The sequence below is a fragment of the Nyctibius grandis genome, chromosome 8, assembly GCF_013368605.1.
Source record: "Nyctibius grandis isolate bNycGra1 chromosome 8, bNycGra1.pri, whole genome shotgun sequence".
In the NCBI taxonomy this organism is placed as follows: Eukaryota; Metazoa; Chordata; class Aves; order Nyctibiiformes; family Nyctibiidae; genus Nyctibius; species Nyctibius grandis.
Window position 1 is genome coordinate 31,256,234 of NC_090665.1, and position 21,946 is coordinate 31,278,179.

At 36.9% G+C, this 21,946-nt stretch overlaps 1 protein-coding gene across 8 annotated transcripts in view; it reads left to right on the forward strand.

The window, feature by feature from the left end:
- Positions 1-21,946, forward strand: part of EVI5 (ecotropic viral integration site 5) — an 80,794-nt gene that overhangs the window by 32,377 nt on the left and 26,471 nt on the right. For all 8 annotated transcript variants that reach the window (XR_011048695.1, XM_068406980.1, XM_068406981.1 and 5 more), the window contains 5 exons: positions 5,544-5,678; positions 7,843-7,983; positions 8,504-8,662; positions 10,392-10,538; positions 13,864-13,959. Coding sequence is in view for 7 of the 8 variants with exons in the window: in XM_068406980.1 (XP_068263081.1) it covers positions 5,544-5,678; positions 7,843-7,983; positions 8,504-8,662; positions 10,392-10,538; positions 13,864-13,959 (678 nt within the window). In the remaining variant the exon portion in view is untranslated. The remainder of the gene's footprint in view (positions 1-5,543; positions 5,679-7,842; positions 7,984-8,503; positions 8,663-10,391; positions 10,539-13,863; positions 13,960-21,946) is intronic.

A 21,946-nucleotide genomic window follows, 5' to 3' on the forward strand; every position in this document is an offset into this window, starting at 1 on the left:
TTATGATCTTTCAAGTGAAATAAAATGAGAAATTTCTATAGACTTGGTAGCCAACTGTCTGATTACAATAGTACACTTGCTTTTGGAATGTGTTTTTGGAGGCATCCATGTTACTTACCTGTACTTAATTAAAAGTTAAGAGACTAAAATGCTATATTGATGTATTTGTTAGTTGATGGGTAATATGACTGTTAAAGCTGGGGACCTTATTAAGTAGCAATGATGGGGAAGCCTGGCAGGTTGTCTAGGCATGGGAACTGGTCCTGAGCAAAACTATAGGTAACTGTGGATTGCAAAATTGGCTGGATTGGAGCTGTGAGGGCAGAAGATTGGACAGGTGCTGCACGAGTGGACAGTAAGTAAAATGTGAGAATGGGCAGTTAATTTAAGAGCTGCGCTTCCTACCCTGCATGCTTGCAGCCTTGTTTTCCTCCACTTAAGTGTGAACATGACTATAGGAAATAGTCTGAGTATGCTTGGAACTGAGGCTGTAAACCCATGTGGTTATAGAGGGATTTGTGCCTAGTAACTGACTGATTTTGAAGTGTAAGGAGTAGTACTGTGGTTTTGAGGACTGTTTGGATTAACTTGGACAGCGTGGTGAAAGTGTTAAGATGGTTTCAATTAGTAGTTCCCTAGATTCTGCTGCATTAGTAATATTTGTAATTGAACAGGCTTTTAATTTTGTTTCGAAGCATGGAAATAGAAGCAACAACTGTGAACAGCTGCGTGCACTTAGGGCACCACCTACTGGAAATATATCAGTTGCTCTTGCATTTTGGCATTTCACTTTAGAATACACAGATGTTTTTGCCACTTCCTAGTGCCAGTAGCTTTGCTTTTGGCCATACTCTTCTTCAGTATTGTCTTATGAATATTTGCTTTAATGTTTTCTTTTTCCTCCAATTATTTCAGTTTTGTTTAAGATTAGCAAAAATGATTGCACAGTGAACTTATAAATGGCTACATAGTTTATCTGTACTTATTTAAAGGTATGGCATCTATCCTACATATTTTATAATCTACATCTTTTCCAATCTTGAGTTGTCTGTTCCAGCATGACAGAAACTGTAAAGTTCAGGTATGAATTTCTGAGTAGGAATGTATGAAAAAGAACTGCCTAAGGATACTTGCAGCTGCCTCTTCTGAACAACTCCATGGGATTTAAAAAAAAAAAAACAAAGCACAACCCACTTTTACTTGCAAATCATGATGCAGGAGAAATAAGAGTAGGGTTTTCTGGTTTGTTGGTAGCAAAAATATTATCTAAACCATAGTATTTCTAAGAAGGCTAACATATCCTTTGTAAAAAGGTTATGCGTTTGTATTTAAATATAATCTAGGGTTTATTCTATCTGTTCTATGAGATTTGATATCACAAGTTGGATGGCTTAAAGGTAAGTATTGAAGGGGCCTACAGGATGTGTGTGTGTATGAAGAAATTCTCTATTGCAGCACTTCCTTGTAAGGCTGACTACAGAGATGGGTAGAGGAGTATTCTTTTTCCTGAAGTCCAACACACAGAAGCCCAAATCACATGCAACTTTGATTTTTCCTGTGCTGAAGTATTTATAGGGACTTTTTAGTTGAACCAGAATTACTTTATTACAAAGTGTTGAGTCTACTTAGAGAGGTTCTTTTTACCATTGTTTCTTAGTGAAAGGAAGAGAAGTTCTGCTATAGTACTTCTCCCAGACGACCTGAAAATAGTACTAATGATCATTGAGAAAAATCACATATTGTCATCAAATATATTCTACGTATTTCTGAATATATTTAAGGTCATTTGGAAGGGGAAAAGTAAGTGGAAAATAATGTTTGAGATATTTTACTCTGGATGTGAATTTTTACATCTTAGTAGGGAGCAATGCTGTCAGTGTAAGGTTTTAAAAACAGTGTAATAACCCGTACAGGTTTTTATATTGGTAACTAGGAAAAAAGAATTGTAAAGCTAATAATATTCTGATGCTCTTGGAGTTCAGTGCTTCAGCTACCTGAACATTTGCCTGAATGGTTTTGAAGAGAATGGTACTAATCTGTCTTTGGCATGTCTAATCTTTAAATATAGAAACTTGCCAAAGGCTTCTAGATGTGGTGGGTAACCAAAAGATTAAGAGGAAGGTGGTTCCTTCCTCATACTGCTAGTAAATCAAGAACTGCACAGAGGAAGTTGTGCCTGACTTCAACAGAATACAAAAGGTTTTCTTTTGAGGCATGCTAAGAGGGATGGTATTTGAGGAGTTAGGGGTGAGAGTAATCAGCCTGTTCTAACCTACTCCTGATAATTATGTGCTGAAGGTTTTTTTGCTGTTCTTTTTCTCCTATGGTTTCTAAATGAGAAAGGTAGCTTCTGCTGGATGTATAAAAATGAATAATGTAACGATTTCTGCTGGTTAAATACACCTCCAGAACACAGATCTTGGTCTTTCCCGGGGATACTGTAATTTTCAGTGATTACCCAGTTCATCAGTCTGATTGAAAGTTGAATCTGAGAAATGAGAGGCAGTTCAAGCTAAAATTGCTTCACATCTTATTTTTAAGAAGGCTCTTCAACTGTATTATGTGAAGATAGAATTTTAATTGACTAAATGTTCAGATGGAAGCATATGCATTTTGCAAGGTAATTTATAGCTGTGTATTTGGTTATCGTTACAGCAACTCCATCATGCGTAGTTTCTTTTCAGGAACTCATGCTAAAATGTCTGATAATAATTAAGAACATAATAAATGATATAGGGAATATATGCTTGTAAATGAGTGTTGCAATCTTATGGAAGGCTTCACTTGATTTTACAATATATTTTTTTTTATATTATGTTCTGATTTGCAACCAAAAAGCAGGAAAAAAAATACTGTATTTAGTGAAGTACTGCAGTTAGTGCTTAAATGTGTAAACAAAGTTAGCTGGGCAGCTGCTGAACAATCTGTTAGGTGCCCTTCACTACAGAGTACTGGAAAAGCATTCTGTAATGTAGATAATTATGTTTAATAATCTGTCATCAGCCAAAATAATATTAGGAATGGTTGTGTCAGTCTCTGCAATTTTAATATTTCTGAGATTTTAAGAAAAGTTGCAGGAAAATAGATCCAGTTGTGTGAAGCCAAGCAAGGACTACTTTCTTTCAGAAGTAAATAGCTATAGAACTACATTTTTAGCACTTCATATTACAGACATCTTTTCAACACAGCCAAAAAAAACAGTGTTACTGTGGTTAAATCATTTGGCTGGTGCCTGGAAATTTGGATCCACATTGTGTGTTTTGTCACAAATTCTAGGGCTTAAGGCAAATACATTTTTTTTTTTTTTTTCCTAAAGTCAGTCTTGAAGTTTTCAAACATTGTTTTGACTATAAACTTGTGTTACTTTTACATACTAAATTATTAAAATTGTGTGTTGCTTTTTTAAGGAGCAAAATCACAACTCTGAATATTGTTTTTTAAATCTCTTTTGATCTTAGCTGTATTTTTTTTCCAGTCTATCAAGACCAGATTTAAAGTTTGTTGTGGCTAAATAGATAAGTACTCCTAACATATTCCTTAAGCAGGTGAAATCTAAACACAGATTTAAAGAAGGCATGACTTGTGCCTGAAACTGGATGTGTAACTTTTCTTGTACTCTCCATTACTTATTATTTGACAAACATCAGTTAGATTTTTGTAGTCCAAAATTATTTAGAGTACACTTACATATTGTTGCAAAATCTGGATGTATTCAGCTCTTCAAATCTGCTGTTTTCTCTCAATTTCCTGGAAAGTACAAGAGGACTTCGCACCTGAGGAAAGCACACTGCATTCGTTCTTGTTCCGTATGTATCGTAAGCAGAATCTGGAACAAGAAATGTAGAGTCCACTTAAGTTGCTGTGTGTATCATTTGATGAACTTGTAATGAACAGCCAGGGAATAATAAAGAGCTGTTGCCTGTTCTCTGTGTCTGCACAGTGTTATGTATGCTACTCATGCTCCCCTATCATGTGGAACAATTGTAGAAATGCATCAGCATTATCCACCCATCCTCTCCTTACACTCAAATCAGGGCTACCTCCACTGCTTGCTGAGGCAAAGACACTGTGTGGGTTGGAAATAATATGAATTAAATTAGTATCGTATAAGGGAAAATTAATATTAAATATACTATGATCTTTGTACATTAAGCATTCTGTGTGTGTTCAACTGCATAGTTAAGTAGGATGAGCACTTAAATGGATAGTCTCAGTGACACTGAAGACTGCCTGCATCAGCTATATTTGCCTTTTAATGCTTTGTATATATCCCCTCCGTTATAGCTCCCTGTAGATATATATAGAAGAAATACAATAAATTTTAACACTAAGGTTAGTGTAGATTTTGAATTTGGATTGTACTGTAAGTCATGATGAAATGCTTAGTTGGCATGCAGAAGTATAAAAATAAATGAAAAATGTTTTTAGATACAGAAAAGTAAATTGTTTGCAAACGTAAAGAAATAGTTGTATCTTTAGTACAGTTAATACTCTGTGGATTTTAAAGTTGCATTGTTAATTGAATAAAATTTCATCTATGAATCCAAGTATAGTATTTATTTTTCACAATGTAGTTATGGCACCAAAGATGTATTAAATTTCCCTTTAAGCTTAATTTTCAGGGTAGCTATGCATACACAGTGACTGGGCAACTACGCTTTGGGGATTTCAGCACCCATATTTTTTTGTAAACCAGAAATCTAAATGCTGATTTAGGATGGCGTGGCCTGTCAAGCAAGTCTGACAACCTGTGGTGAATCTCGAGTAATTTTAGTGTGACCCAAGAAAGAAAGAAAGTGTGTTTTGTAACTGTTGACTGGAGGAAAAAGTTAAGTGGGGCTTTTGAATACAAATGCTTAGTATGACTTCAGTTGGATGTATCTGTTGAAAGATGCAGTTTCATGAAATTGTGCTTTAGCAAGTGAAAGGCTAGATCTCACTTTTAACTGCAGCTAACCAACAGTCAAGAAATACGTTAATGGTGAATTAACTTACTCGAGCAGAACTGTGTGAGAAAATGGGAGCCAAGGGTTGGAGTGGAAGAAAGGGGCAAACCAAAGTGCATTGAAGCATACTTTATTTTAAATCCAAGATTATGGAAGGCTTCTTTTGAATCTGAGTTTAAGCGAGTAGGGATCAAGAGATAGTGGTGTTAACTCTGTAATTAGCTAGTCTTTCCTAAGCATCTTTTTCTGCATATCACAAAATAATCACAGATCCTTTGATAATTTTTCAGTTTGGGCAGCAATGAGAGAAAAGTGTGAGTTGTTGCTCATCAGTACTAACAGGGGTCTCAGTTTGGTCTTACACATTTGGCTGTGTGGAGATGTAGTTGTTTGAGAGGCATCACATTAGGGTTTTTATTGTTAGCGGTCTGGGTGGACATGTTAGTAGATCTGTATAAGGTAAGCACTTCTGTTGTTCTGAAGCTAGTATTCCTAATGTTAAGCATTTGAATGTACTTTTCACTCCAGATCTAGCATATAAGACCCCTTTCCAACCATCTGTGCTTCATACTAAACATATTTCTGCAAACTTTGTAGCATAAATGCAGTTCACGATACAGTGAAGACTTTGTGCTACAGCTGGAAAAAGAGCTGGTCCAAGCCAGGCTGAGTGAAGCAGAATCCCATTGTGCCCTGAAGGAGATGCAAGATAAAGTTCTAGAGATGGAAAAGGTAAACCAAACCAGGACCCTCTGTATAAAATAGCACTAGAAACAGAATACAGGTCCCTGTAATTCTTTGCGTAACTGCTCTAGAATCTTCTCTTCTATGTTTCCATGACTGCAAGATGCTTTTCAAACCTGAAGTTAATACAGCAAAAAAAACCACTAAGATGTGTTTGCACTGGGAAAGGTTTGTGAAGAACAGATCGCTTTTCTCCTGTTCCTGAAGCCCACTGCAGTGTAAAACTTGGATTCTGGCGGAGTATTTACAGTAAACATCAATTGTTTCAAAATGATATCCTGCAACAAAAGCAGTAGGCTTAGGGTGAGCATTGAGGTGATGTGAAACTAAATAGTTTGGGAGGGGAGCAGGAAAGAGTTCAACATTATCGTTCCCAGGTCTGGAGTTCTTGAGTGTCTCCCACTTCATCCCATTATGGGCAGGGAAAGAATACCTCCACTGTTTACTATCAAAATCTCTACTGTTTTTTTGAGTGCCATCCCAGCTTCCAACTTACTGATGCCAGAATTTGAGCTGTACTCAAACCAACTGTCAAACATTTACCTTTCTTTGAAGAAAAACCTAACTGCAAAATAAAATAGGAAAAAAAAAAAGGAAAGAAAAAACCCACTAATTGACCTAACATAAAGCATGCGATTCAGATCCTGTTGTATTGGCTTTGGAAGTTGTTTCCTCATGGAAATTTTGAAGAGCTGTATACTCAGGAACGTGGCCAGAACTTACTGGCTAATTAGATTCACCCACTGCAGTCGAGTTTACTCTGAATTATCTGAGGGGCTTGATGAGAGTCTGACAGGCTAGTAGCGTGGTAGTTTTTACTGTACTGAACATTGGTAAGAATTCAGGATCTAAGGTATTTTTCAAAGTTCAAAAAGAGACTACTTCCTTACTTAACCTTCATCAGCATAAAGACAGCATACACTGAAAACTTAAATGTGAAGGAAAACTGGAGCAGTGGGGGAAATTCCAGTGTACCAGACAAACCCAGATGTAAAGTAGTATTTCAGTCTGTCCATAATAAACTTAGGCACATGAGAAAGTGACCGAAGTTAACTCCCTCAAATTCCTACCCATGCAGCTCTTTACTGCTGTTAGTGGTGTGTCATGTAATCTGGGAAAATTCTGCTCAATAACCCAAGACTTGCATGGCTATACTGACAGTAATGTAAACATTCAGAAACACACCCTATCGCTTCCTATATTTGCCAATACTTGGATCCCATGATTTGAAACACAGAGATGCCAATAAATGGCTGTTGTGCTGTGTTCTGTTAATGTACTTTACTTTCAACCTGGTAACGCTCACAGTATTACATATCTACAAAAATACTTGATTTGACTGAAAATTACTACTGAGAAATACAGTAGAAAGTGATGAAGCACAGTTTGACTTTGAGTATCTGGTGAGCAATGATTCAGTGTGGGGATATTGTAGTTAGGCAGACTATGTCCTTTGTCTTCTCCTCTGTTTCTTTCCCAGACTTCCATTATTATACTTTCATCACTGTTTTACTTTCCCTAGGTCACTCCTGACACGTGTTTTCCTGTTTTCTGTTTAGCTTCCTCTAGTCTTTCTGCTTTTTCCTCGTGTGTTTTTGAAAAACATCCATGCACTTTCATCTGTAAGACCTTTTATTGACTGGTTGTTGTTTATAAGTATTAATGGATGGTTCCTTTGTTGACATATGTATTCTTTTCAAAGGCAGATGAGCTGCTTCCCCCCCCAAAATTTCCATTTATTATTTTTCCTGTAAGTCTAAATAAAAGTTGTAACTCTAAAGGTGTAATTTCAGTTCCTCATTTGCTTTACTTTTATCAGCTAGCTCAATCTTTCAGACTTCTCTCCATATTCTTGATGATATGCAAAAAATAGTGTAAATAATGCTTTGTTAGGGATACCATCTGGGGAAGGCAGAATACCTAAAACTATCATGTCAATTTTTTTATGTAGTTGGCAGTTGGAAGATATTTATTCACACTTACTATATCCAGGAACTTAGATTTCTGAGGGATTTTATTTTGCAAGGGATGTGTAATTAAGAAAGTTTGGTTAGTAATAAGAGTTATCATTCCATGTCTGTATTCTTGGAGTGGGTTTCACTAAGCACAATTTTATTTAAATACATACTTAAGAGGATGGTCCTTGTTGCAGAGGAACAGCTCTCTCCCTGATGAGGAAAATGTTGCTAGACTACAAGAAGAACTGATTGCAGTAAAATTAAGAGAAGCAGAAGCTCTGATGGGTCTCAAAGAGCTAAGGCAGCAAGTCAAAGATTTGGATGAACACTGGCAGGTATGGGCACCAATACACTTTTAACAATTTTTATTTTCAATGAATGATGATAAAGCAAAGGACTACTAAATTTTGAGATGTAGAGATCAAGTAGAAACTAGTGATTGTTGATCAAGCTGTGGAGGTGAGAAAGTCTTTGAATACAGCTGCCACCAGAAACTTTACTTCAAAAGTATGTTAGAGATTGGTCCCTAGTTGTTAAAGGTGGCAGAGGGCCCATGCTACCAGCTAACCATTCTGGTAGAAAGGAAGTACCTGATCAGTAGTCCTACTTCACTAAGTGTTAATAAGGCTAGAAATAGGCAAAAGGCTCAGGATATACTTGCAATTCGCTGACTTACTGTAGTTGGGAATGACTGTCTTCAGCTTTTTAATCATCTATTCTAAGTTTGTATGGGTTTCTAGTTTTTAGGATAAACAAGAGCACTATAGCAACTTGTCCACATATGAGACCTTAAATGAAATAAGGGAACACCAGGAAAGATTAGGCATTATGAGCAACGGCATGCTATTTTTTTAGCGTCATCTAGCTCGTACCACTGGAAGATGGAGAGATCCTCCCAGAAAAAACACAGTGAATGAGCTACAGGATGAGCTGATGACAGTAAGATTAAGAGAAGCAGAAACTCAGGCTGAACTGAAAGAGACCAAACAAAGAATGATGGAGATGGAAACACAGGTATGTTATTGAACACTAGCATGTGTGAATTGAGCTGCATGCTGCCAAATTGGTGTCAAATGGTAGATAGCGGATGATGATATTTTACCATCTACAGGCATGAGTTTAGTTCCAAAATGCACTTTTTAAATGCTGTTAGACTAGCGGGGAGAATCTAGTGCATACAATCCAACTTACTTTTACGTCTCTTCTTTAGTCTTTTCCAGGACTAAGCTTTCTGAATTTCTCATTTGGACTAACTGGTAGACTTTCTGAATGTGTGTGAATCTTAATTCATTAAATTCTAACTGGTGTAACAACAAATGTATGTTTAAGGTGTTTTAAATTTCACAAACCTAATTGATGATTCTGATGATAGTAGTTCTGGTTCTTTAAATGGCAGTGTTGTCTTTCTTCTGGTGAAGTTGCCTATACTAGATTATCTGTTGAGGTCATGAATCTGGTTACTAAACTGTGGACTCTCAGCAAAACAGCTGCATGTTGTCAGGTTTTTTTTAGCAGAAGCTTTACCTTTCATGTGCCAGAAAAGCATAATTCACCATTGCTGAGATTTGTGCAGAAAAGACAAAAATAACTTGTCTGCCAAGATCTTTTTTGTGTAACTAGGGAATAAGTTGTTATTAAGCAAACAAATCTGAAACGAAAGTGTACTAAAGTTGGTGAGTTCATATTATATTAGTGAACTCTCAACTGAATCAATAAGCACAATGTGCTGTTGATTGAGAAGGATTTGTATCAGGCTTTTCAGAAGTCTTCCCATGAAATACCTGCTAAATGTACCTGTTACTTAAAGGAGACCTGTACATCCTAAAAAGCTAAACAAACAAACAAACAAACTTTACAAGCTTCAGCAATCCTAGAAACAAGGAGAGCCCGTAAGGATGTGCTACTGAAGAGGGATGACCTAACTGCAAGGCACATGGTGGCTTATTTCTGACAGAGGCACCACTTTTTCTATACCAACTGAATAAAAGTTTCCTCTTGCCTTAACTTTTAAAATTTTCATTGAAGTGTTAATACTGTTTCACTACAGTTAATGTGTGCTTTTGTTTTGTTGCTTTTCCCCTATTTGTGTATTTATTTTAGTCAGTAGAGGGCATAGGTATCCTGCTGTCTGGACTACGCGTATTAAGTCACAAGACCTTTAGGTACTTCTCACTTCAGTGTTACACATCGAGTCTTTGTATATGCTTGTGCTGTTTAGCTATCATTTGACAGAAGTGCAGTGGTTCTCATGTTGTGTACTGGTCTATGCATAGCTTCACATAAAAATGGTATGACTTGTACCAACGCACTGATCTTAAATAAGGTGCCATGTTACTTTCAGGAATTCACTGAACAGAGAAATGTGCACATAGTATTTTTGACATACCTGATGTTTCTTGGATGCATCAGCTTGTTGCTGTAGTTGGGATACAAGTTCACAAAATCTTTGCCTTACCTAAGCAAGAGATTGAGAAAAACAGATGTACAGGAGCTTTGCAGTAATGTTCTTACAATGAGTCATCTGTTGTTTAAGAACAATTTGAATATCCTGGTCATAAACCAAATGTCATGCAAACTTTTCTGTTTACACTTAGAAAATTCTGAATGCTTTTTCATCAGAAGTTTTTTGTAGTAAATGATCTATAAGTCTTTTTGTCAGGCTTCAGGGAGTTAAATTAATATCAAAGATCTTTCCTTAACATGCATTTTCTTTCCTTTTTTTTTTTTTTGTCATAAATTTCAGAATCAGATCAATAGTAACCATTTACAAAGGGCAGAGCAAGAGGTTTCCAACCTACAGGGGAAGGTACAGTATCTTTCTGCACAGAACAAAGGACTTCTTTCTCAGTTGAATGAAGCAAAACGTAGACAAGCAGAGATTGAATGCAAGGTAAACAACATCATGAACAGACTATTCGTGTGCTAATGTATATGTACGTTTTAGTCTTGTCTGCTATTGTTGGATAGAATTGTCTTAATTGAGAAGTAGAAATCGCAAAACCAAAACTTTCTTTAACTGATTCAACAATATCATCTTGAATTTACCATCTCACAAAAATCACCTGAGGTTTTGACACAGCTGCTGCTTTGTGGTCCCGCAAAGATAAACTTTTACTTTAAAGTGTGGTTCTACTCAGAAAAGTGTCTGTATAATATACCAAAAGACACTCTTACACAACAGATTCTGATCTCTGTGTACTCTGGTTGTCTTTAGTGACAGAAGAGGTTCATGACTTCAACACTGACTATTACTGCAGAATTAGTTTTTGTTCAAAAAAAAGGGAGTAAAAGTAGTATTTGAATGGAGAGGTCTACAGAAGGGAGTGTTACAGTAATTATTGCCTAATCGTAACCAGACTGTAAGGGGACAGCCCAAGAACACTGGGCAAAAGAGTTGTTTTATTACTGTCAATGCACAAAAGAGAGCCCAATCTGATATTTGATTCTTGGATTTAATTGGTTAATTTTGTAACTAAATCCATAACCATTTACTAGTAACTTATGTCTTTAACTTGTGCACATGTAATATGGACAAGAAATAAAGGACAAGTCTTACAAGCTCTTTTCTCTTAACTTGGATGAAATTTTTCCTGAAATTGCCACTGATATTTACGTCAAAAAAGGGCAGTGTTAGCTGACAAATTACTACAGTTAAGATATAATTTGCTAGAGACATGAAAACAATTTTTTACTTAAATCTTTTGGAAATAAGACATATGAATAGTCCTTTATGAAATCAGCTAGTGCTGAACAGTCAGTAATTTCTAAATAGGATACTTATTAGTATGTTAAAAATAGTTCTGTAATATGAGATGAATAATCAGAATACTGTTTATTAAACTGTGGCTGTGAATTGCTGACTCGAGAGCAGATGCTGTTATTTTTTGTTGTTAATGATCACATCTTAGTTTTGCCTTCAATGTAACTAAACCTTTTTTTATGTGCACTACTTGTTTCCATTCTCCTTCATGCAGAACACTGTTACTGAGTGTTTGTGTTTCAGTTTTATCCAATATACAGGCATGTTGCTTGTAACACCATACGTACCCCAAAGACTGCATTAGCTGCAATTCCATCAAATGCTTCTGTGGACAATATGCATCAGGAGTGTAGTTGGAGTGGTTGATCATTGTCACATAGCCTGGAGATGAAATTACATTCTTATTAATATGCATAGTTTTGCTGTAATATCACACTATTCTGTTTTTACAGATTTTCATTTCTTCTTGTAATTTCTTTTCTCCAAGGTAATGCATAAATCTAGGCAATTTAGTTGTGTAGTAACCTCTGATCTTGTGTTCATTACTCAAAGCCATAGTGTGTAATTTGTAATTGGCAATTTTTGCTAGTTTTGCCATAGTTATAGGTCTTTAAGCTATTTAATGTTACTGATATAACAACTTTGTGTTAAAAACTGATCAAGGAAGTTTCAGTAACCTTTCAGGTAATAATGTCATGGAGCAATGCAGACAAAATCCCGATTCCATTAGAAACTGATGTTTGATTTTTCTTCCTATTTTTTCAAGTCATCTGAAAACATGCTCAAGTTTTATTTCTGTCACTACATCTTGGCCAGGCAGCAATATGTCTACTTTAATAGGTGTATCAAAAAAAGATGTATTTGGATTTTCAACTCCCCAATTGTTTTTTCTATGCAGAAAGAACTGGTACATTATTTCCAGAGCTTGTATTTTTCTTTAAAGGAAAGCTTAAAATACATAAGCAGAAATTAATCTTTTTGTGGCAAGTTGCATCTCATACCACCTATACGGCAACTGTTTTCTGTCACTGGTGTGTACTGTTATGTTTTTCCCTTTTTATCTGACTACTGCTTCTACAGCAAAGACTTAATTTCAAATTGTTTCTTGAAACACAGCACTGATCTTTCTAATCAGTTTCCCTAAAGAGTTTACAACGTAAGATTTGTGCCCCCATCCCAGTCTTTTCTTTCCTACCATATCAGCTTTTGTGGTAATTATTGAGAACATGCTCTGTTTCAGAGATAAAGCATCAGTGCCATCTAGAGCAACGCTATTGACTCATCTCAGATACCAAAGTCAAACAAAGCCAGTCTGCGAGCAATCACACAGCAGAATTTAGCAATAATGGCTAAACTTTGGCTAGCGCTTGATGGATTCCTCTGAAATTGACTCCACTGATTACAAATGCTGTTAATTGGATCTTGTAGATGATGTACCTTCACTACAGGAATCTTTTGTAAAACGAACAGCATGTTTTCAAGGAGCTACTATAGATAAGCTTTGGCATGTTCAATTCAGTCTTAACCAAACTGTCTAATGACGGGTGGTTAAGTACTGTGAGTTTGAAGCACACATTAAAGTAACTGAAATACTGGAACTGATTTACAGTAACTACAGTTTGCAGAGTTACAGCAGTCTGCCAAAAAATAGGTGTACCTGAGCCTAGTCTGTCTCATCCCTGGAATTATTTGCACTCTAGCAGAAAGTATTGCTCACTCAATATCTATCACTGTTTTCTCTCTGTGGTTATACCAAGCTGCTGACAACATAATAGTTACTGTTTTGTGCTCTAAAGTCTTGAGGACTTGCCTCATAAAAGAGAAATAAGATTTCCTTCTCTCTTGTCCAAACTCAAATTGTCTGTCATTTATAGGCAAACTTACAGGTTAAACTTACACCATGAGTCTGATTGTAGGTTATGGGCATTAGAATTTTATGCTAAACTGCCTTGCAAATCTTTTTTATATACTGTGACTAAGATAAGGTTGACAATATCTGTGGTTTTGTGGGGGTTTTTTTAAATTTATTTTTTTAGACAGAATGATGAAGTAAGTAACTTGTGTTGCTTTGTTGGTTCTTTATATATAAAGTAAAAACTTGAAGCATGAGCTTTTTTTTATGTTGATACTTTTTGTTAATTTACAATATAACATTTCTGGAACACAAGACAGCTGTTTTCTGGACCTGAAAATTTGATAACCGCATGTTTTCAAAACTACGTAGGTTTTTTTTTAGATTATTATAGTTTAGAATTGATACTAGATGATTACACAATTCTATGGGTTAAAAATAAATTTGGGTTCTTTAGAATATGCCTTATCAATAGGTATGATATTTCACACAGCAGTGTATTAAATCGTCTTTATTTACGTGCTTTTGGGTAAAAGCAGTGCACAGTCTTTAATCACCTGAAACTGATATTATTTGTTAGCTTCAATCTATTACTTCTTTCAGAGTAAAGAAGAAGTGATGGCAGTACGGCTCCGTGAGGCAGACCGCATTGCAGCTGTGGCTGAACTCCAACAGCATATTGCTGAATTAGAAATCCAGGTAACAAGTGATGATATTAAATGTGTAACTTGATACTGATTACTTTTTGTACTTTGGTTGTTTTCTTCCTCCACCTTCTTTCCTTATTAACCTACTGTGAATACAAGGCACTGCTTTGCGAAGTGGGATAATGCTATATCGCTGAACGTGCCGCCTTTATAAGCAAAGGCCTTAAATCTATCTTAGAGGCATACTTGTGACTGTTAATAATTGCTTCTGTGCAAGCACCGTGCTACAGGCAACACTTTTAAACTCTGACTTACGTTTTTGTTTTTTGTCTTGTAATTGGTAATTTTTATCAATTAATAGATGAGATTGAAAACATCCTCTGTCCAAAAAATGCACACATTTTGATTCCAGCAACCATTCTTTTCCATGCTTACTCTTCTGCTGTCATCAGTGTTGGAGGATTTGTTGTAAAACTCTTACTCCCTATATGTGAGTCTTGAAACCAGAAATGTTATTTACTGCTACCATGTCACTGTAGGATCTGAAGTTGCGTCCTTTGGCCTTGGTGTTGTTCCTTATGCTTTCAGTTCCTTTTGGAGCTTTCCTGTCCCATGAACTCACTGCTCCCTTGATGAGAGAACTAGAAATGACTGTTCTTTGTATTTTCTTGGCTTTGAGAAATTGTGATGTCTTACTGTAGTCTGTCCATCCTATACTCCTATACTGTCCTGTCTGAATTCTGCTGCACCTATCTGCAAAGGTTTTCTTGGTTTTTATTCCTAAGTTACAAGCTGGTTACTCTCTAGTTTACCTTTTTTTTTTTTTAACTGACATTGATAGTGTATCTTCCCTCTGAAGTCTTTACTTCAAGGTGGTGATTTTACTGTATTGTGTCAAAGCCTTCTTTTCCCTATGATTTCTCAACTCCTTGCATCTTTTTCATCTCATGTATGAAATGTACGAATAAATTTAATGGAGCTTAAATAAAGAATTTTCACTTTGAATATTTTTCCTCTAGTGCAGCAGGCACTAAATTTATTAAAAGATAAAGCAATCATTTCTTTTGATCACATAATGCTTAGATAATGCTGTGATCAGTACATTAGAAATACTTAGATAAGTACAGTAAGAATTGCATATGAATCATTTATTATCTAGTAAGATAACAACAGAATAGCTGAGTTTAGATCAATCTTCTACTCATGTGTTAGCATTTTACTAAGAAAAAAAAAAAAGTTTAAAGGTTACTTCAAACAATGTGATTTTGTAGGTGAGGAGCCAGTACTCATTTTGCATTATTTTTACTTTAGCACAGACTTTAAATGCCATCCTGCTTCCATTGTTTGACTAATAGGAGTCTCCCAAAAAGTACTCTAGTCTTGATTTTATGAAATGAAGAAATGGTGAATCCCGTAATGATCAGTTGTCTTTTCTGATAGCCAATTAGAATTGAGCTAATTTTTAAATGTAAATACATCTGACTTGGTTTTCTGTTGTTTGACTGATCAAATCATCAGTGCTCAATCATTTTATAGTGCTCTCCTATTACCTTTCCGTATTTCTGCTTAAGCTGTGGGTGCCAGAATTGCATGCAGAATTTTATAATATCTTGTCATGAAACAGGTAAAGTAGTTAAGTGCAGGACGTAATCTATTTTGTGACTCTGGCTAATACATCCAAAGATTACACTGTCCCTGTTTTATCACGATATTGCACTGTCTCAGTTCGGTTGTTTATCCACATCATCTCTCCTTCCTTTTCACAATTACTACTTTGCATGATGCAATCTTTAGTTATGTTTTCCGTTTTTCTCATATTCTAGGTGGCCTTGTTTTTTGTTTCCTACTGAAGTGCATTTCAAGTTCCAATATTTTGGTGTTCTTAGATGATCACCTATTAATGATTTATTGATCTGTAGTCTCTTAGTAAGATTCTTGATTTTCTGCACAAATGAGAATGGCTGTGCTTTCTTTGTATATAGTCTGGAGTATGAAGTCATTCTGTGGCAGTGATTCATGTTTCTAATTTAATGAGTTTGCCCTGCTAGGCTTTTGGTGAACTATTGATCTCAGGCTTATACTAGCCTGAAGTATAGCTGCTTCAGTTGTGAAATACAGGTTTTGAGTGTGAACTGTATTAAGACATTTAAAACAAAAGTGATATAGTAGAAATAAGTTCCTCTAATGTCAATTTATTTATTTTTGACACTCTAGATGTGATTTGAAATGCCTTTATTGGCCTGTGACAGATTTTTTTTTTGTAAGAGTCTGTAAGCAAATAGGTATTTTTGACCAGTGTGTTTTGCCAGCAAATATGAAACTTACCATCAAAACTTCCTTTTTGGGTACTCATGCTCAAAGGCCTCAGAAACACCTGCACCAAAAAAAAAAAGTAATAACGGAGTTGGAAAGCCTTAACTCCCAAAGCCTGTAAACTATAAAACATGCAACTGATAATAGAGCTTAAACAAAAGCCGCTTCTTAAGGAAATTTAAAATCTAAGTAACTTCTTCCTCATTGGAGAAAGAGCTGCCTCCCATTCTCTTCCATTCAGCTTCTCAGTGGAATTGCTGCGACCTGATGTGGGGAGCAGAGGGCCTTTTAATCTGGGCTTGCCTTAACGACTTGATTATTTTTAATTATTAGGCAATATTTAATACCATAAATATATGTAGCCAGTCTCGAAACGTAGGTGTCAGTCTCAAAGTAATTGTGCTTTTGATATGGAGCATCACAAATAGGTCTGCTTGTCATACCGTTTCAAAGCTGATGAAGAGAGGAAGCTAACTTACCACATAACCTTCCTTTTTTTGAAGGGGATGGTGCTTTTCTAAGAAGCTCTAGGGATTCAGTGCAAGGTCCACATGGTCCATAGCAATGCTTCATCTAAATTGTGCCGTTTTCTTTTAAATATTCATGTAGGTGTAGGTGCAAGACTCTGGTGTTAAATTTGCAACGCAGAGTATCACTACTCCCACATAAGAACTGATCTGACATTACACACACAAATGCTAGATTTAAATCACAGTTTCTGGGTCACTCTTAGTTTTTGTTAGTAGTAATGACAGAGAGGGAGACAGAGAGAGTTCTATCATTTAATAGTAGATGTAAATGAAGAATGGATTTTGGATGGGTGGGCTGCTATTTTTTGTACCTCCACACTGGGGAGAAGCTGTTCTCTTCAATATGATACGTTCTGCTTTTTCACAAAGGTTAGAGGGTCACCTCCTATAACTATATGACTTGTTTTGGCCAAGCTACATGCACTGTCTGATCCCTTTTGTCCCATCCTTTTGTAAGATATCGACAGCCACGACTAAGGAATGGATATTGTCTCCCTTTATGTCCATAGCCAATCAGCAAAAGCTCAGGTTTGTCTCCTCAGGGAATTAGTCTTTCTTGTTTTCAGCTGAACTGGTCTGATAGCTTCAAACTGCAACAAGCAAATGCTTTTAACTTCTTAATATAAGCCTTTAAAACTCTATTGCTTTTAGCTTGTGTGTGCTTTCCTAAAGCTGCCAAGAAAAGCCTACCAAGCTTCACTACACTTCTGGCCTAATAGCAAGTGTTCCTTCTGATCGCATATAGGCAGTCCTGCTGGTCCCTTGGTGGTGTTTTGGTTTCTTTTTTTTTTAAAAAAAAAATCTTTCCCTGCAATAGTTGAAAGAAGAATAGACTAAATGAGAGAAAAAGAGACTTTAGAGAAATTCAGTCAAGGTTAAATCAGTTACAAGCTAGAGTCAATCAGCTGGCTAGGGTAAGGAGCACTAGGCCAGTGAAAGTCTAGACAGACTGAGGAATCACAGAATCACAGAATCAATCAGGTTGGAAGAGACCTCTGGGATCATCGAGTCCAACCATTGCCCTGACACCGCCCTGTCAACTAGACCATGGCACTAAGTGCCATGTCCAGTCTTTTCTTAAACACATCCAGAGATGGTGACTCCACCACCTCCCTGGGCAGCCCATTCCAATGTCTAATAACCCTTTCTGAAAAGAAATTCTTCCTAATGTCCAACCTGAACCTCCCCTGGCGAAGCTTGAGGCTGTGTCCTCTTCTCCTATCGCTAGTTGCCCAGGAGAAGAGGCTGACTCCCACTCCACTACAACCTCCCTTCAGGTAGTTGTAGACTGCAATAAGGTCACCTTTGAGCCTCCTCTTCTCCAGGCTAAACAACCCCAGCTCCCTCAAAGCAGAGCTGGGTCAGCTGCAATCTCTGCTCCGCAGTTTAATCCCTCTCCCTCCATTTCTATTCAGACTTGTAGCATCCTCTTAAAATTACCCATGGCTGCTTTGGGTTGGGGAGGTACAGAGCACACTTGTAATATAGAAAACTGGTTTTAGGTCTGAGTAATCTTAAAGCAAAAACTATAAGAATTCATTCTTCTCTTTGTTAGGTTGATCACTTCCTCCTGATCTGTTTCCTGGCATATTCAGAGAATTTTGTCACATTTACCCTATCTCTAACCATGTCAAAGCTGCTTTGAGAACAACTGTAAAGGAAATCCATGATTGTGCTAGTTCTCTCCCCCACAGCTTAAACTTTTAGCACTATTTCGTTAGAATGAAGCCTTTCTATGACCTCTGTTTAATAACTTTTCCAAGTACTGACTGTTGAGTAAAGAAATTGTTTCCATCTTTTCAAATTACAGGAAACTTTTTTTTACTCTTATCAATAGTGGTGTGTAATGTTAGTGATGTGTTTTTTGAAAGTCTAGAATGAGTCACTGTAAAGTCACTGAAAGGACACTAGTTACCACATTTACCCTTCTGAATAAACTTCATTTACATTTTTAATGCAGTGTCTTTTGCCACAGAATAAGAATTTAAAAGCCTGCCCTGAAAAGAGGCTGAGACAGATTGTTACCAAGTAAATATTTCTTAAGTCAGAAAAGCTCGAAGTAAGGGTGTTAGGGAAATGTGCTACCCTGGACACTTTTTTAGTAAAGATGAAACACCGTTATCTGAGGATCAACAGCTGTCTGGTGTGCCTGGATTTTAGCTGCCTATAAAACCATTGCTTTTGTTTTTCTGTATTTTTAAGTTCGCAGTTATTAAAGTGAAGACAACTCCAGACAATTTCTTGTTATTTAAAATGGTCTAATTTCTTGTTGACTTGCATTTCGTTTCCTACTTCTGATGTGATCATCAAGAGTGTTTTAGAAAACTTTTCTTGTGCTTCTCTTGGTATGAAACACCTGCAACTGAAACTTAATTACAGGAATCTTCTGTATCTTAGACCTTTCTTGGTCGAGCGGCAAAAGCAGGCTTAAGGCCTCCAGTGTGTTCCAGGTGGTTTCCAATGATTTATTTATTATTTAAAGTTTGTTTTATCATGACTGCTATACTTGATTTTGGGGGGGTACTATGCAGTAATGGTTTCAGGTATTTAAGATCAGAATTCTTTGAAGCAGTCTATCCCTGCACTCTTGTGTTGCCAGCTGTGCATCCTGGTCCTATGCTGATTGAGTTTGGAAGGTCTCCACATGCTCAGCAGTTCTCAGTAGGCATCAGGTGTGTTTCTTGAGACTAGCTGCTACTTCTTTTGAAGGTACAGAAAAGCTGTTTTTCTCTTAGAAAGCCAGACAAAGGAGGATTTAAGTACGATAGTACAACCACAAATTTCAACTGATACTTTTTGGTGGGCAGAATTTTTCCTCATTCTAAGAAGCAAATTTTTGGGGAACAGATTTTTCTTCTCAGGAGCTCTCAGAGTAGCTCTTGATATGCACACAAGTACAGTAACTCTAGTACTTCAGAGCAGGATGAGAGGTGAGAGCTTCCAAGACTGAAGGAGCCTAAGTGAGTTCTGGTTTAGCAGCTGCTTTTTTGATCTGTAGGGCGCATTTCCTGCTCCACTGCTCGTGCTACGCCCTCTCTACACACGGACTCTGAGGCAGGAGGTTGGATTGCATACTGGCTGCTTACACTGTTACAAGTACCTTTTCCTTGAGTGGAGGTGATAGGTGGCCAGTAGGGTGTTTGTTTCCCTGATACAGGGTTTTCTAACCCTGTTAGTGCTGATGGAGCTGTTCTCTTGGAAGAGATGGTAAGACTAGGGGGAGTTATTAGTCTTCTAAAGCAGTAAAATCGAGATGATGGATCTTTAAGTACAATGTGACACCAACTGGCATTACTTTTCTAAAAACATTTCTGGGAAGAAAAGGTAGGCACTCGGTGCCAATATGCAGAAGCGGTACCCCAGGGAAATTGACGTAGGGATTCATTCACGTATGACTGCAAGATTCTTTTAAAGAAAATTCTTAGATTCCAGAATTGGCTAGCTTTCATTATTTTGCTATTCTGATAATACTCATACTTTGTTTATTGATATGTTATCTGGCTTTTTTGTTGTATATTCATTTTTAAACTTAAAATGGCTAGTATTTGCCTAGACACCAGCTATTCTTCTTTGTGTTGTGACCTCCCCAAATACCACAGATTTTCTGTAATAGTGCTCCCCCCAAAAAAACAAACCAACAACCTACATCCTATGTGTATAATCTTAGATTTTTTTTTTTTAAAAAAAACATGGAGAGGTTACTAATTGCTTATGCCGTTTCCTTTTAAAAGGTGTGATGTTCAGACCTTAAAGACTTTTAAATTGTAGGTGGTGTCTTAACGTTCACTTTTGAACCAGTACGGTTGATGTGAGTGTTTTCTTCAGAATTACAAAACTACTCAAGCACAGTAGTACAGAACTATTCAAGCACAGTATAAAACCAATTCAGAGTGAAATGCCTGGTTCCTATTGAAGTAAATGCTACAATAGGAAGCCTTCAATAAATTAACTCAAGTTATGTGAAAGCAATTTAATTTTTCGTATGCCAGTGGGGCTGTTTAGTAACTTAGGAGGAAGATGGACCAGTTTACAGCCAGAGCATATGAAAATGTAATTTAATGGAAACAGAAACCCTGAGATTTTAGGTATTTTTAAAAATGGAAAGTTAAAGCCAGATTCAGGATATAGAAGGGCACTGAGCCGGGCAGTCAGCTCCTTTTTTTTCTTGGTGGTTTTACAGAAGACAGGTTTTACATCCTTTGCCCTTGAGCACCCTTCCTGTTTAAGAGAGTTGAGATTAATTTGTGCTAGCTGTGAAAGACTTGCCAAATCAATCCATCCTGATAGCTTATGTTTTCCAGCACGTCTGCATGGCTCAACACTTGAAGCAAGAAGCTAGTAGTAATAAAATTAGGATTGACAAGAAATAAGGATATCAAGAATGTCCTGAATGTGGGCTCTGACCTCCCTGGCTGCTGGGGTTGGACCATGGGAGAGTGCAGGCTTCTGTCCTTTGGGCAAGTAGCCCTCTGTTCCTCAATCCAAGTTATCCTTTGATCTCAATAGTTGAGTTTCCATCTGCCATAGTTGGTTCTTAGGCTGAGGTGGCTGAGGCCAGGCAAGGCTTAATCCATACAAGACTGATTTCTTCCTGCCTGAGCCTAGAAACCTTTTTGATATAAACTGTTGAACCCTCTGGAGGAGAAATGAATTAATCTGTTCTTCAGAGGGTTATGATACCTGGAAGCAAAATGAAGCATGGCAGCAGCAGAACAGGAAAAATGGAAAACATGCCTTGCAGAGAAGCAAATGAATGATAGAGGGCTAGTAGTTATTCCTGGAAGATTATTATTTTCAGTTGCCCTGCACTACATCAGCTAACTAAATAAATACAACAACCATATCCTGCAGATAGTGGGCTGAAGATGAAATCTGCAAGAATCCATTAGTGGTATTGTCTAAGGTCCTTACCTTTTGTTTCAGTTCCATTCAGTACCCGTTGTATCTGCACTTTTCAATTTCTGTCCCACTTTCATGCCGCTTGCAACCTAGCTAATTCCCTGCCCCTCTATTTCTTGGCCAAGTTTAATTCAGATTCTGAACTAAGAACAAATGGTAACTCTGGTAACACTCTCAGTTGCCTCCTGACTAGGTCAGTCTCAAGAGTTAGAAATTATATCTATATAATATGGTATTCTATTTGAAATTGAAAAATCCAAGCTGAAGCTGCTCAAGCTTTCTTAATTAAGCTACTAA